General features: G+C 46.6%; 2 protein-coding genes across 2 annotated transcripts in view; both read left to right on the forward strand.

Annotated features, from left to right (window-relative positions):
* The first annotated feature begins 797 nt into the window (after positions 1 to 797).
* On the forward strand, positions 798 to 5,911 carry tspy (testis specific protein Y-linked). Its single transcript, XM_015967279.3, has 8 exons — positions 798 to 1,970; positions 2,053 to 2,130; positions 2,210 to 2,321; positions 2,507 to 2,661; positions 3,687 to 3,763; positions 3,863 to 4,023; positions 5,454 to 5,519; positions 5,622 to 5,911. Exons 1-8 carry the CDS (start codon positions 1,026 to 1,028, stop codon positions 5,684 to 5,686), a joined length of 1,659 nt encoding a protein of 552 aa, XP_015822765.1. The 5' UTR covers positions 798 to 1,025; the 3' UTR covers positions 5,687 to 5,911.
* Positions 5,912 to 14,193: 8,282 nt separating this feature from the next.
* Positions 14,194 to 16,428, forward strand: part of LOC107390520 (semaphorin-3F) — a 17,943-nt gene continuing 15,708 nt past the window's right edge. Inside the window, exon 1 of the mRNA XM_015967280.3 lies at positions 14,194 to 14,399. The gene's annotated coding sequence lies outside the window, so the exon portion shown is untranslated. The remainder of the gene's footprint in view (positions 14,400 to 16,428) is intronic.

The following is a 16,428-nucleotide window of genomic DNA, read 5'->3' on the forward strand; positions in this document are numbered from 1 at the left end:
ACACACACACCACACCACATTAGAGATTCCTCATGCTGAAAAGAAACAAAACAATGTCAGCAAACTGCTGAGCTTTTCCTGATTAAATAAAGAATCTTTGGTGCAAATCTCCGACTTCACAACATCAGAGCTATTTTATTTCTTTACCCCCGGAAACCCAAATTTAGAAAACAACTGCTAAATCTTTTTTTAACCTTTCACATGTTGTTCTAGGAGGCAAGATAAACGGGCCTATTTACACATTTTAACAGCCAATAGTGTTGCAGAACTGAACAATAGGACCTATTAGCAATGTAAATGTGGTTGTAAAAAGAAAAAAAAGGGGAAGGTTTATTTTTGTAGATTTAAATCTGATGTTGTAATATTACAACTGTGGGTCTCTGGGGGTTAATAAACCGGGAAACTAACATTTTATGCAAACTAAGAACTTAACCACGATTATTCCTGAAATTAAGCTAGGAATCTGTACGTTTACGTTGTCTTCCAAATGTGTTTGTCATGATGAGAGAGTTCTCTGACTTCCGAGTGGTCCGCTCCTCTGTAGATAACGGTGTAAACACACCCTTGTCGGTGATTGGTGGAGACGTTTTAGCGCGGAGGGCTTCAGCCAATCAGGAGATTGTTTTTCTAACTAGTCGTTGTACGGATAGTAAGCTAGCGGATAATGCAAATATAAACTGATATAATGACCGCGGTTTGTTGCTTCTAGCTTTATTATGCCGGTGGTTTTAAGTAACTGGGCCGAACCTTTCCTGTTGGATTTACATTCGTAAAAATGTGGTTCCGTCGTCAAAGCGAGAACATAAGAATTTGGTAGCTAACTAAGTTAGCTCTAGCTAGCTAATTTTTGAAGGTTCCGCAAGGCCGCGAATAATTACAAGATCTGCTTCCTGTTGTTGCTTTCCTGAGAATGTAGCTTACAAAACAAGTCTTCTACGCAAAACGGACACCGAAGCAGCTAGATCTGCGCTGTAAACCACTGCACTTGTTATTAGAAGAGCTTCGGGGCTAACTAGCTTGCTAGCATGAGTGAAGTGACGGACTGCAAACTGTCCGCTGACTCTGCGTCGCGGAAACGGTGTCCATCACCCGACCAGGATGAAGCGAACACGATTCCCCCAAAGTCATCTAAAGTAAGTGACGATGCCATTCCAACAAAGGTTGCATCAAAAAGTCACAGAAATATTCAGATTGAACTCCGAGAAGTAGCTGAAACGGAGGCAAAACATAGTGTAGCTGCTGCTTTGCAGCTAGATCAGGGCTCAGACGGTCCCGATGGCAGCAGTGTGCAGCCTGCCAACAGCTCCAAAGCAGGCGGTCACGGTGCCAACCCCACTGACAAACCGCAGGCCCCTGACGCACACGCATCCATAGCGTCAAAAGAGGAAGCAGGAAAGACAGCAGGATCCGATCGGCGTCTCTCAGCTCCCGTGGATCAGTCAGACTCAGCAGCCATAGCAGCAGCTGAAGCCCTCGCCAGTCTCACTGGAGGAGATGGAAAAGAGAGTCAGGAGACACCATGTTCCTCAGACAAGGGTAAACAGGTCAGACATGGCAGTAAGTACAAACAACGGGTAGGCCACCAGTCCTTAAAAGCTGGCTCGAAAACACAGGCAGCAGCTGCAGACAGCTCCACGTCGGTGCATCGTGCTGACAGAGAAGATGGAGAGGGTGCTCCTGAGGCAGATGAAGGGGATGAATCTGGATCTGGGTCTTCCTCAACGCCGAGCACCTCTTTTCCATCTGACAACGAAGATGGGGAGTGTGCTATTGTGTCGGTTAAAATGGCCCCAGAGATGAGACAGTCGGTGGCTCTGCTAGCACAAGTACAGATGAGACTCGAAGCTTTCGAGAAGAAGAGCGCTCGCCTTTACCAACGGCTGGAGCAGAAGATCAACCGTCAGAGGCGTCCACATCTAGATCAGAGAAGCTCCATCACAAAAACCATCCCTGGCTTTTGGGTGACGGCTGTATCCTTAAATCAGATGCGCCTCCTGCTTTTCTATTATCTGAGGTGAACATTCATTGTTTGTCTTAACACTAATATGCTAGCTGCTAAACCACCCTCATCTCTCAGCTCATATTGATGAGACGGATGAAGATGCTCTCAGTTACATGACCGACCTGGAGGTAAGATATTGTGCCGTATTAATCTTAGCCACAAGCTGCAAAATACAGCAATTATATTGTCTCTTTGGTTTTTTTAAAGGTCGAGTCTTTCAAAAATAGCAAACTGGGCTACAGAATCCGCTTCCACTTCAGACGAAACCCATATTTTCAAAATAACATCATCATGAAGGAGCTGCACCTTGGGATGGGAGGTACATGTCCAAGATTCGTCGTGGAATTTATTCCTGCAATTTAGAGATAAAGAAATGAAATTAAAGCTTGGATAAAAATCAGACTCGCCGCACGTGCATACCATCGCCTATCACTTGACTGCTTAGACTCTGCAAGGCTTTTATATTTTGAGCTGCCCTCTGATCTTTGCTGACCATGCTTTCAGGCTCGCCCAAGTCTTTCTCTAATCCCATACTCTGGCACCGTGGACACAACCTGACGGCTAACAGTGAGCCCAGGAAGTCATCACGAGGAGTTTATGAGACCTTCTTCAGCTGGTTCAGTGACCATAGTAGCCCAGGACAGGACGATGTAGCACAGGTACAGAAGACTTAGCCTTTTTTCTTGTTTTTATTTATGGCGTGATCACACTTGGTAACTAAATGCATCACAAGTGGACCGCTGTGGATCAGGTCACACGTGTTAAACACTTGGTCCTAATGTGAATGCTAAACTTGGCTGTGTTTTAAAAACTTGGCACAAATGGAAAATGCAAAACACTGCGGCAGCAATCGTACCACAGGTTTTATTCATGACCCTGAACACTCTGGTGTGAAGTTTCCATTTAGTTTTATCTGCAAGCATCATTTCTCCTACTAGAAAAAAAAACAAAACACATTTTTGTTAAGTGGCTCTGTTAGGGCATCTGGGCTCCTATAGCAGCTCTTCTCTGCTTTTAGAGCAGCACTGTCTATCCACGTTTTCATGTGACTGATCAAAGTTTAAGTAGTCAGTCTCTACATGAGATTTAAACTAATCTGAGTAATACAAAATACTAGTTTCTTATCCTAAATTGGAACGACATGAAGCTTTTTTTAAAAGGGTGTTAAAAGATGTTTCTAGTGGGATAAAAGGAGTTTTAGTCCCTTTCAAAAACCACAACTCTGCCACCTAGTGGCATGAATCAGCAGCTGCACGCTCTCTAAAATGTGAACTCTGGATATTTCCCAAATTGGTGAGTCAAACACACACATTAGGTTTTTTCTTAAAGCGAGGGTCCTTAAACAGAAGTAGGTTTGTTTAAACGCAGACACAACGAGTACAGAGCATCTCTGCTGTAGACGAGGGAGAGCAGCGACACGTCTGATCTCGGCATGTGTCTGAAAACTTGACAGTTCTTTCTGTAGCTTAAAAATATCACAGATTCTGTTTTATTTTCCTTTTAAAGTTACAAACCCAGTTGTGTTGCTGACAGGTTAATAAGAAGATGCAGTAAGAAGACATTTTGCACGTACCCTACATGCTTCCTAAACACTTTTCTTTAGGTACTGGGAATGTCCGTGGTGCTTCGTTACTTTAAAGACTTGCAAAAAAAATAATAAAAAACATTTTTTTGCTCTGTTTAGATTCTTAAAGATGACCTCTACAGGGACCCGCTGAGGTACTACCTCACTCCCCTCTGGGAACCCAGAGAGAACGGCAGGTAAGACCTCCAGGATTAAACCATGGTTAGACCCATGGTGGCTTTAGATGGTTGCGGAGTTCCTAAAGAATTAAAATTGTCCTTGTTTGTGTTCTGCAGCAGCAGCACCGAGGCCCGAGCTGCCGATAATGGGAACGGAGACGATTGCGTGGTGATTTCCGACTCAGACGAAGATACCGGTGAAGAAGCTGGTGAGACGAAACAAGGCCAGGGCAGAAAGGAGGAAGAGGAGGAGGAGGAGGACAGAGCGGCAGGGGGAGGTCAGTGCAGCAACAGAAGTGTTAAATATTGTTTTCTTAAGAGGCTTGTTCTTCTCTGACAAAGTGGTCTCTTTATTTTTATTACTCTGTGCTCGTGAATGCGGCTCAAACAAAAGTGTGCACCCCTCAAAATTACCGGCTCAGTCGGGGGAAGTGTGCTATTACTTATCTGAGCTTTTTGAGTTTCCATGGCAACGTTGCTAACAAAAAACTGCACATAAACATCCCTCCCATTACGTTTGGTGTTAAATTTGACCTACATTCTCTGATCTGCACCAATTTGAACACGACGGATTAGGGATGTGTGTAGGTGAAATGATGGCGATATGATACGTATCACGATACAGGGAAGACGACACATTCAGTCGGACGATATTGGCGATTGTTTTAGACAGAATTAATGTAGAAGAATGCAATAAAGAGTCCAAACTGATATATAACATGTTTAACATGAGGTGTCTGGACCATAACAGAGGGATTTAAGGTTGGTTTATGCTCCGCGAGGTCCGCACGGCTCCGCGCTGCGAAATTCCGTCATTTTAACAACCACGCCCCTCCACCGCGCCTCCGCACGGCCCAAAATTTCCGCACTGTGCACCTAGGAAATTTTCTAACCACGCGGACGGTCGGACGCGGAAAAACATGGCGGACCGACAAGAACTAGTATGGCAGAGGTTGGTAAATACAGACATTTGTATGATTCAGCTCTCAGAGATCACCGTGATCAACATGTTGTTAATAATTCTTGGAGAGAAATAGCTCGCACAGTCGGAAAAGACGAGGACGCTGTTAAAAATCTGGAATGCCATGTTGTAAACAGTCATTTCTACTTCTACTATGGTGTAGTGTTGGATGCATGCCGTAGAGCTCCATGCTGCCCCCTACAGTTTGGGAGAATATTGGCTCACCGCAGAGACGAGCCGCATGAACCATAAACGCTGCGAGTTGTGAAGCGCGTTCCATCCACGAGCCGCATCACCGCGCGGAAAGTGAACGCGTCAAGCATAAACCAAGCTTTACGTTTCAGTGGTGGAAACAAAACCCACCGCACACTGCTGCCTACTAGAGGTCAGCGTTTGAATTACACCGAAAGAAAAGAAAATACACAAATAATTGCATGTAAATTCTTCCAAAAGTTAGATACACAGCTTTTGAATATCGATATATCGCTGTAAAATAATCACGATATTTTGCCATATCGATATTTTCTTACATCTCTACAGTGGACATGAAGCCGGCCCTGAAAGAACTGTTTGTAAATAGTAGGTGAACCTGGTCTAAATCCCCATGGCGCCCCGACATCCAATTCAAACTTTAATAACTTCTACTATAAAGTTCTCAATCATACCAAACTTTCTTTGTGTCATCACACAAGTGCTGCCAACACATTCATGTGGTCATTTGTTGAAATAACACTGTTGGGTTTTCAGATGAGAGCGCGGGGGAGGAAGGGGAGGAGGAGCAAGACGATGCTGGTGGAGAAATAGTTATTGATGGTAATTCATCGTTCTTTTTAAACCAGAGTTTGATTTTAAACGTTGACATTTATGGATCTAAATAATAATTAGAATTTCTGCTGGGTTGTTTTTGTCTTACAGCTTCTGATGAAAGTGACCAGGAGGAGGAAGAGGAGGAGGATGAGGAGGAGGAGGCAGCAGCCTAGAGCGACGCTGAAGATAAAGAAGCTGCATATTAATCAGCCACAACATTAAAACCTCCTGCTGGTCTTGTTTTGGTCCTTTTTTAATGTCCAACATGGCCGCCGGACCCCTGGCACTGTCCCGTCAGTGGTTTTAATATTGTGGCTAATGTTGTATGATGTAGAGGGCGAGCTGCCGCAGGGACCAGAGGAGGCTGCGTTCACGGAAACAAACTGGTGAAAAGTTCTTCCTGATTTTTATGCTCAGATTATTGGTCTTTGTTTTTATACGGAAACACTCAGAAGCTTCTCAGATCAGGGTCAACCGCAGCAGTAAAGCCAAGGCAGCATGTCTCCCCTCCGTTTTCTACAGGCGGTCGTGTGTTTTCTGATGTACTCGTTCACCTTTCAACCCTCTCTCCAAACACTGAAGTCCTCCGAGGCATTCGCCGTGATCAGACCCGGTCTTTTGTTTCAGAAGCGACTCGTGGCTGCAGAAATGCATCATGGGTAAATGTGTGATGAGTACATTTCAGATGCACAGAGTACTGAACCCAAATGTGTTCTCAGGGATGATGATGGTGGTGAGTTGTATTTAAAACAAATATTAATTTTGGAACACGTACACCCTCATTGGTTGTATATACAAGCGTGTACTCTACTGTAGTAAATAGGAATAATGATTATTTTAATAGCCCACCTGTGTTTTCCGTCTTCTACGAGTGCTGTCACGTCTCGTGCCCTTTAACCCATCGCTGGTATGTTTTCACTACGCTCTAGTTTGGCTCGTGTCTCTGTGCCCCGACGACAAAGATTATGTTCCTATTTTTATTTGCAAACATCAATATCCCAACCTCGTTTTCAAGTAAATGTCTTTAAAGTTATGAAGATGTTGGTATTTATTGTTTTGTTTTCCACACAATCACAAGATGGCATGCCTTTTAGCATAGACCGTAGGGTGGGATAATATTAGCAGCTACAAGCGGCTTAGCGGAGTTATTCACAGCATCATGGAGTGCACTGACGAATAGTTTTTGTTTGTTTAGTCATGGCCCTGTAAATACTACGTCTGCAGTGTCTTTTTGATAAGACGGAACATCATTAATGATTAGTTTTATCTGGATCTCCTTTTTCAAACGTTACACGTTTATGTTTTGTGTGCTGTTGTTTCTTAGACCAGTGTGGTTTAGTAGACTGACTCGTTTGCTGCTTTGGTTGATTTTATTTGCATAAATGTTCACCTGTTGGATCAGTCTTAATTAAACAGACTGTTTGATCTGGCTCTTTCTGCGATTTCCTTCTAGGCGCCGGTCGTAGAATTAGAATATCAGGACAACGTTGGTTTATTTCAGTAAGTCCATTCAAAAAAGAGAAACTTGTATAATAAATCTGTTCGTTACACACGGACTGATATATTTCAGAAGTTTATTTCTTTATTGTTGATTATAAACTGACAACCAATGACAATCCTAAATCCAGTATCTCAGAATAATATTAAGATATCAGTTAAGACCAAGGCAAATGTTACCAATGTTGGCCAACATAAAAGTATGAGCATGTACAGCACTCATTATGTAGTTTTGGCTCCTTTGGTCTGGATTACTGCAGCAATGCAGCGTGGCGTGGAGTCCATCAGTCTGTGGCGCTGCTCAGGTGTTATGATTCAATTCAACTCAACTTTATTTATAAAGCGCCAAATCACGACGAGTCGTCTCAAGGACCTTCACACAGTAAACATTCCAACACAGGTCAGTTCATTAAGCCAATCAGTCAAAAGTTTCCTGTATAAGGAACCCAGCATATTGCATCGAGTCACTGACTAGTGTCAGAGTCTTTACAGCAAACCTCATACTAAGCAAGCATGTAGCGACTGTGGAGAGGAAAACTCCCTTTTAACAGGAAGAAACCTCCAGAGGATCCTGGCTCAGTATAAGCAGCCATCCTCCACGACTCACTGGGGATGGAGAAGACAGAGCACACACACACACACACACACACACATCATATATACCAAGTAATGTTTCTATGGTTATATTGTGATTTCTTAGTAAATATTCTATTTGGTGAGAGATAAACTTTATATTTATCCTAGTGAATCTATAATTAAACGGGTAAACTAGTAGTAGCACATTCAATGTCAAAGAGAGTAAAAAGTTATTATCAGGAGAGGGAGAATGTTTAAGTGGTTAGCAGCAGTGTGCTAGACGATGGCCCCCTCCATGAGGCCACCACAGCTCAGCAGAACATCGTTGTAGCTTCTTCTGGGGAGAAAAACACTTAGAGAGAAAATAAAGTTAACAGCTGAAATAGCAGGAAATAATACAGTTAAAGAGCAGATTGTAGAAGAAAGACCGACTGTACACTCCACCTCCCTCTACTCCCCCACTTGTCCCGATCTAGGCTAACATCAGATTTTAACCATAGGCCCTATCAAATAAAAATGTTTTAAGCCTAGTCTTAAAAGTAGACAAGGTGTCTGCCTCACGGACTAAAGCTGGGAGCTGGTTCCACAGGAGAGGAGCCTGATAACTAAAAGATCTGCCTCCCATCATACTTTTAGATATTCTGGGAACCACCAGTAAACCTGCAGTCTGAGAGCGAAGTGCTCGGTTAGGAACGTATGGAACAATCAGGTCACTGATGTATGATGAGATAATAATACGAGAGCCCATGTTGCTCTGATAGTGGCCTTCAGCTCTTCTGAATTGTTGGGTTTGGCCTATTGCATCATCCTCTTCACAACACCCCGTAGATGTTCTATGATCAGGCAGGTTTGCTGGCCAATCAAGAACAGGAATGCCATGTTCCTTAAACCAGGCACCGGTAGCTGTGGTGCTGTGTGCAAGAGCCAAGTCCTGTTGGGAGATGAAATCTGTGTCTCTGTAAAGTTGGTCAGCAGCAGGGAGTGCTCTAAAACTTCCTGGTAGATGGCTGTGTTGACCTTGGACCTCAGAAACACAATGGGCCAGCACCAGCAGATGCCATGGCACCCCAAACCATCACTGACTATGGAAACTCCACACTGGACCTAATGCAACGTGGACTTTGGGCCTCTCCTCTCTTCCTCCAGACTCTGGGACCTTGGTTTCCAAAGGAAATGCAAACTTTACTTTCATCAGGAATCATTACTTTGGACCACTCAGCAGCAGGTGAGATGCTTATGATGCTGTCTCTGGTTCAAGAGTGGATTGACACAAGCAATGCAACAGTTGATACCATCGTCTGTGAGAGGTGGGTTCTGAGCCACTGACTCCAGCTTCAGTCCACACTTTCAATCTCGCCCACATTGTTGAATGGGTCTTGTTTCACAGTCCTCTCCATGGTGCGGTTATCCCATTGTTGTCCCATTTTTCTACCACATCTTGTCCTTCCCTTCCCTTCTCCTCTCTGTTAATGCGCTTGGACACGGAGCTGTGAACAGCCAGCCTCTTCAGCGATGACCTTTGTGGTGTCAGTGGTCGTCTTTTGGACAACTGTCGGGTCAGCAGTCTTCCCCATGAATGTGTAACCTACAGAACTAGACTGGGAGACCATTTAAAGGCGTTTGCAGGTGTTCTGAGTTATTTAATTAGAGTGTGGCACCAGAGGCCTTCAATATTGAACCTGTTTTTTACATTCTGAGATACAGAATTTGAGATTTTCAGCTGTTGTCCGTCATACTCATCAAAATGAAAAAAATAAACATGTGTAATATATCAGTCTGCATGTAATAAATAAATCTAATATACAAGTTTCACTTTTTGAAAGGAATGACTGGAATAAATCAACTTTGTGATGATATTCTAATTTTATGGCCAGCACCTGTACTAAGGTGCATCCATTAGAAACGTTTGCCTAAACTAACCACCAGGTGGCAGTGTCGCTAAGCTCCTAGACTAGCTGGACCACTGGTGGAACCAGTTTGTGTTTGACGTTTGAGGCAGGTTTTCAGGTGTGTAAGAGTTTCAGTCGTGTCAGAAACATAGCCGTGTGACCCTGACGTGTTCAGCTGGAACACGCCAAGAGAGGGAGGGCAATAGAATGAAGTGAAACAGCTGCCCCTAATGATTTCCGTCTTTGATACGGAGACACAAGTGTGATAACCCTGTGAGTTTAAGTGCAGCAGTGATCATAGCCTGGGGGGGGGGGGGGGGGGGGGCATTTTTGGACAGGCCCAGACAAAGGAGCAGCAGCTCTGTTGCAACGGTACACCTAAACCCTTGATTCTGCTTTTAATGCACAGCTATAAATATTCCACTAGCTAAAACCTGTCGTGTCGTGGGCCCGGCAGCACCCGGAGCATGCAGCCCAGGACGAGCCTTTACTATTAATACTGATGACGAAGCCCATCGACCCCACCAAGTGATCCCATGTTAAACACGGCGTTGCCTCCTGTTGGGAGCAGCAGCTTCAGAGGTGTCTCGTGAGGTATGATGAATTAATTATCGGGCTGCTTCCTACAATATTAATTGTGACAAAGTAAGAACAGATTGCCAGGACTGAAAAAGTGTCTCCAGGCTGTTTGGTGGTCTGTGGGGCCTTGGTGATGTGCAGCGTGGCTACGCTCCTGTTGCTACTGCACACACGTGCCACTTCATGTTCTGTATTTTCAGGAGGTTCTGATGTCTCGGAGCCTTTAGCGGCAGAATGAAAAATGAAAGGACAACAAAACGGGTCATTGTTCACCTGTAAGACTGATGAGGAGGAGGAGGAAGGCTTGTGCTGCTCTCCTCTATTATAGATCATCTGAGAGGCTGAGCTGGGCCCCTGAATGCCAACTAACCGCGTGTGTGTGTGTGTGTGTGTGTGTGTGTGTGTGTGTGTGTGTGTGTGTGTGTGTGTGTGTGTGTGTTTGCACATGTGTACAAGCTTTTGTCTCGTATATAAAGGCTTGCGTTCTTTCATGCGTGAGACTGAGGAGGCACACCCCCCACACAGACCGGCGGGTCTCTTTAATGCTACAGTGCACGTAAATGTGATCGTTTGCTCGTCAGCAAATCAAGATGAAGCGCAGCGCCGGAGCGGCACAGAGACGGGAGGGGAAACCGCGAAGAGTGAGAAAAGAGAACAAAGTGGGCATGATTGAGGGGAATGGGCGAGTGCAGCGATAAGAGGCGCTGCCTGGGCCCTGACAGATCCACACAGCAGATGGATGACTCTTATCTGGGAGATCACAGGGAGCCCGCTCGCGCCTGGGCCCAGGAACCGAGAGCCATGATCACACCAGACAGATGAACAGGCCTGGCCCCCTCAGCAATCACTGCACATCCTGTCGACAGGCCCATACACACCAACACACACGGCTGAGAGGACGAACAGATTGCAGCGCCTGCGTTGCTTTAGCTTCTGTGACACTGAAGTTCACCTGGAGTCTGAAATCTCAAGGATGTGTAGGAAGAGAGCGAGGAGCAAAGGTGGGAGCAGCGATAAGAGGATTCGATTAAGATTCAAGCAGCATGGTGTGTGTGTGTCTGTGTGTGTGCCTCTGCGTGCACACACACACACACACACACACAGATGCTGGCATGCATCAGTTTCTGTCATTCTCACTTCCCCAGCGTTGCTGGTTTGTTTTTCTGTCCCCCGCTGTTCTCTCAGCAGAGTGCCATGAAGACAGAGCTGCACTCTTACATTCCTTAAACAAACACCACGTTGGACTGCAACACTTAACCATTAACCGTCTATTACAGCGGCCCTTCCAAGACCTGCTGACGGATTTACCTGTAAAGACACACGCTTCCAACTCGCTTTTATCCTCCTGCAGGTCTGCATTCCCCTGAAAACACCCCTTGTTATGGTGCAAGAGAACTTATTCAGCAGCTGTTCGCTGTCCCAGCTGAATTAGTGCCCGTCTTGTGTTGGAGGCAGATGGCGGCTGGCCGGCCCTGCGGACACGTGGCATGTTGGACGGCTGCAGACCGCCTTGCAGCTACTGTACTGCGATAGAAAGCCTGCAGTCGCCTCACTTGCGACGCAGCGCGAGGTGCGCAGGCTGTGGCTGGAATGTGGGCCGCGTGTGCGTCCTTCATCTCAGAAATGCTTCCCATAGTTGCTCTCCTTTGATAACCAGCGATGTGTGAAGGTCGTGGATGACATGCGGCACCTGTTTACGTTTTTTCTCACCTGTAGGCCGATGATTAAAACACTCCGATGCTGTGATCACGGTTGTCGCGGTACATTTTTGTTCCCATTAGGGGCCTTTAGGCTGCAGGCCTGTGCAGACGCCTCAGAGGGGATCAGCAGTGGGACAAATGATAGGCCGTGTTCCCTGAAGGGTATAGATATCCTGCTCCTAGAACTGTGTGTGTGTGTGTGTGTGTGTGTGTGTTGTCCAGAGCTTTTGTTTGGCCTAGAGGGATGGATATCTAACCTTTATTACCGTTCTGTCCGGATCTTCTTGAGGCACACCGTCCATCTCCATGGTTCAGAATCCATCCATCATGTTGGCGATCCACCATCACCCCCACCACAGTGGGGGGGGGGGGCTGCAGGAACATGAGTTTGGTGCCTGTACAATCAACGCAGGAGCCGCGTCTTCACACTCAGCCCGACGGTGAGGTTGCATCCTGCCCTGGATCTTAAGTTGTTGAGGAGAGGAGGAGGTCTGGTTTAGCAACTTCAGTGTGTTATCTGTGATCTTCAGTGTAGATGATCGGATTCTGTTATTTGAGGCATTGCATTCAGCATTCACAGGCAGGATGAGAGTCAGCTCCTCTAAACCTGAGGTCTTGGTCCTTAACCTTAAAATGGTGGAACGTTTCCTCCATGTTGGGAGTGGCTCTGCCTCAAGCGGAGGAGTTTAAATATCTTGGTGTCTTTTTTTATTAATGATGACAGGATGGAGCGAGAGATGGAGCGATGGACTGGGGCTTTGTCTGCAGTAATGAGGGTGTTGACTGATCTGTCAAAGCGAAGGAGAAGAGCCAGTCCCTGACTTACGGGCCATCTTCTTTCTGACCTCCACCCGTAAGATCTTGTGAAAAAACAAGAACCAAGCAGATGAATGAGGTTCCTCTGCCCAGTGGCTGGTCTCAGAGATAAGGTCAGGAAGGGTTGGCGTGAACCGCTGTTTGTATTCATCAAGATGACTCATCTGAGGTGGTTGAGGCCTCTGATTGGGTTGAGTTCCTCTGGGAAGACCCTGTGGCAGACACAGAACCCACCTAAGGAACCGTGTATCTGCTCCGATCTGGGAATGCTTCAGGATCGCTGGAGAGTTGCTGGAAGAAGGGTTGTTTTTGGTTTCCATCTTAAATCTGTTACCTCCACAACCCCGTCTCGGAGAAGCTGAAGACACTGGACAGACACCAGAGATCACGTCCTTTTCCCACTCCACTCGTCACAGACCTGCTCCAGGGGCGAGGACGAGCCTCCTCTCTCCCTTTTCCCACAGGCTGAGGCAGTGGCGTGTGCTTGCTGGTGAGATAAAGATAGATGATGATGAGGATGCAGTGACAGGCACGGATGACGTGAATCGGGGCTCGTAAAGTGGCAGAGGCCGGTCGGTGTCCATGGCCAAAGTTCAGAGCAGACGGAAACTTGAGCTCAGCACACTTGTGACTCACTTCCTCAGCTGGAAACACAGGGATGCCTCCGGTAGGGCGGGAAACGAACCCCCCTCCTGGTCGGCACGCTGCTGCAGGCGGGTACACCATACCTGGCTGACATCCAACCTGGGCCTATACGCCACCGAGTGTGAGAAGAACCTTAACTCAAGCACGCCCGTTAAAGATAAGTTCAGAGTGATAAGTAAGGCTTTGTGAGCTGGCCCTGCTTGAACTCTCTCTCTCACACACACACACACACACACACACACACACACACACACACACACACACACACACACACACACACGCACCTCCCGTGTTTATTTTACTTCCTTTACTGCGAGGGCGGCTGCTCAGAACACACTCTTGTGCCACCACGGCCCTCCTCAGCAGCAGTGATGAGAGCTGCTCAGAAGAGGCAGCTTTAACTCCCGGCTGGAGGCTCTGGTGGGGTCCTTTACACCCCCCACCCCCCACCCCCACCGCCCTGCTTTTGCTTGCTTTGTCACTGTTGTCAGGAGCACATGTGCCAGCCAGTGAGGAATCCCGGGAATCCTTTGGGGCTGACCTGGGAGCTGAAGAGCCGCGGTGACACCGTGGGCCCCACTTCTCCACCTCTCACAGTGAATTTCCCTCACAGATCCCAAGACAGACATTTCCATTTTAAAGGCAACATTTCCATTTTTCAGCTGAAGCTTCGCCAGCGGAGAACCTCCTAGAATAATCCACCTGGCAGCAGGAGAGTTCCGGTCCACCAGCACCGACAGGGTTAATCACACCCATATGGTGTTGGGAGGAGAGGGAGGGGGCAGAGCAGAAGGGAGAGGACAGCAGGGCAGACCTCTCTCCCAACACCTGCACCTGGTCCTCCGGTTCTCAGTCAGGATCATCGGAGCATCCGGACCGCGTCCCGGGTCTGGGTGGTGGACTCCCGAGTCCTTCAACTTTCATGGAATGTTGGAAATATCTGACGTCATTGTGTTCCTTCTTTTTAAGCTACGCAGAGGAATGTCTTCGATTGAAAGCGAGTGATTAGACTTTTGTTTATCTGAAGAGGATTTGACGAACCTGCGGGTCGGTTTTGGTGTCTTTTTTTTTTGTGTCCTGCTGAGGGACGTGTTCCTGTCCGGCTCCGGGGCGGAGGAGGAGGGGATGCAGCGGTAACATCCCGCAAGTTTGGGGCTCTTGTTGGAGAAAAGCAGAAATCAAAGGTAGGACCTTTATCTCAGCAGGGGTTTTCACCCTGATCCCGCTCTGGGGGACGGGCTGGCGGCTGCAGGAGCGCGGCTGGTCGGTGCCTATTTCTGGATGGTGGGTTCAGGTAAGTGCGCGGTCACTCCTCCGCCTCAGCAACTAGCTGAAACAAATCCTGTAATTATTTTAAGGGAACCCGTTTATTATCACGGTGCAACTTTAATCTGTCCTGCAGCTCCCACCCAGTCCAGGAAACACCAGGAGACCTGCTGTCCAAACAGCGGGTCGGGCCAGGCGCGCGCGCGCGCAGGTCCAGACTGGTTCGGGTGGATCCGAAACCAAATCAGACTCCAGCGTTTAAACGGTCCGGTTCAAACAGGAAGTTTGAGTAGATATCATTTACATTCTGTTTAAAGCGTCACGACTTCCGTCCTGCTCGTGGAAAGCAAACAAGAGAAACAGACACGTGCTTTGTCACCTGGACTGGGATTAATGGTGGTGCTGTTGGTTAAACTGGTGAGAAGCTCTCCTCCCGCCACAGCTCAGGTAAACACGTACCGGAGCTCTCGTGGCTGATCTGGGATCTGCTGCGGGCCAGAGGGGTTTCTGTCTCCGCAGGGGTACTTTACTGTTCCTCATCAGGTTCTCATGAAGGGTCTTCTTGGCTGATCTTGTGTCCTACATAAAGTCTGTAGACATTAAAAAAAATCACGCACGTGACCATCTTCATGCATGACTTATGAAAACTTCAATCAGGATTTTTTAAAATAAAGTTTTGTTTCCTTAATTAAATTTTAACATTTAATTTTAAACGACTTCGGTAGACAGCATGCCCTCTGATGAGGAGGCTGGCTTTGCTTCAGCCAAACCAGAACATAGAGCTGTCAGCTGCAGTGACTTTTATATTTTCTGTGTGACTTTCCACGCAGCAACTGGTTGTTTGAGGCTTTCCGTTCATCCTGTGGTCTCAGACACAGGTGTGGGCCTACCAGGGCTGGTGGGCAGTGTTCCTGAAATATATCATAGTAATTAAAGGCAGTAATATTTATGATTATAGCAATGAAAGAAATACAAACTTTACCAATCTGATGATGTTAGGAGTTTAGGGGGCAGCTGCTTTTCCACCCTTCAGATTTTACTCTAGTCTATTTTAAGTTATTCACCCTGATTCAATTATGTGTCAGTCAGAGCCACAAATGTCTGCTGGGAGGAGATGGACTCCCTCATGGAGCAGATTGGTGTTATGGTGATGATGGTCATGGTAAACACACACTGGTGCCATCGGGCTCTCCAACTACAACCAGCAGGCAAGGAGGGTGAGGTGTCTAGCCAAAGGGCACAACGACTGAGTGATGATGATGATGAAGATTTATGATGATAGTGAAGATGATCATGATGATGATGATGATGATGAAGATGATAAAAATGATGATGAGAGTGATTTTTTTCTTCTCCCGTGTCCTGCCTGGCTGTGAAGCAAACAGAACTGATGTCTGAATGCTGGTGACAAGCCTCTCAGATTTACTCTCAGGTGGAGCATCAAAGCTTCTGCTTTAATGTCACACCTGATGCTCCCACATACAACCTGATGAGGATGATTATGATGATGATGGTTATGGTGGTGGTGGTGATGATGATGATTATGAGAGTGCTGATTCAATTCAATTCAGTTCAACTCAAGTTTATTTATAAAGCGCCAAATCACGACAAGAGTCGTCTCAAGGACCTTCACACAGTAAACATTCCAATACAGGTCAGTTCATTAAGCCAATCAGTAAAAAGTTTCCCATTTAAGGAACCCAGCAGGTTGCATCGAGTCACTGACTCGTGTCAGAGTCTTTACAGCAATCCTCATACTAAGCAAGCATGCAGCGACAGTGGAGAGGAAAACTCCCTTTTAACAGGAAGAAACCTCCAGAGAATCCCGGCTCAGTATAAGCAGCCATCCTCCACGACACACTGGGGATGGAGAAGACAGAGCACACACACACACACACACACACACACACACACACACACACACACACACACACACACACACACACA

This window comes from Nothobranchius furzeri, chromosome 15, assembly GCF_043380555.1.
Source record: "Nothobranchius furzeri strain GRZ-AD chromosome 15, NfurGRZ-RIMD1, whole genome shotgun sequence".
NCBI lineage: Eukaryota > Metazoa > Chordata > Actinopteri > Cyprinodontiformes > Nothobranchiidae > Nothobranchius > Nothobranchius furzeri.

Coding starts and splice junctions, on each gene's coding strand:
- tspy (XM_015967279.3), top strand. CDS start 1,026: ATGAGTGAAGTGACGGACTGCAAACTGTCCGCTGACTCTGCGTCGCGG. Junction 2,322..2,506: donor GCTGCACCTTGGGATGGGAG/GTACATGTCCAA, acceptor CCATGCTTTCAG/GCTCGCCCAAGTCTTTCTCT. Junction 2,662..3,686: donor GACAGGACGATGTAGCACAG/GTACAGAAGACT, acceptor TGCTCTGTTTAG/ATTCTTAAAGATGACCTCTA.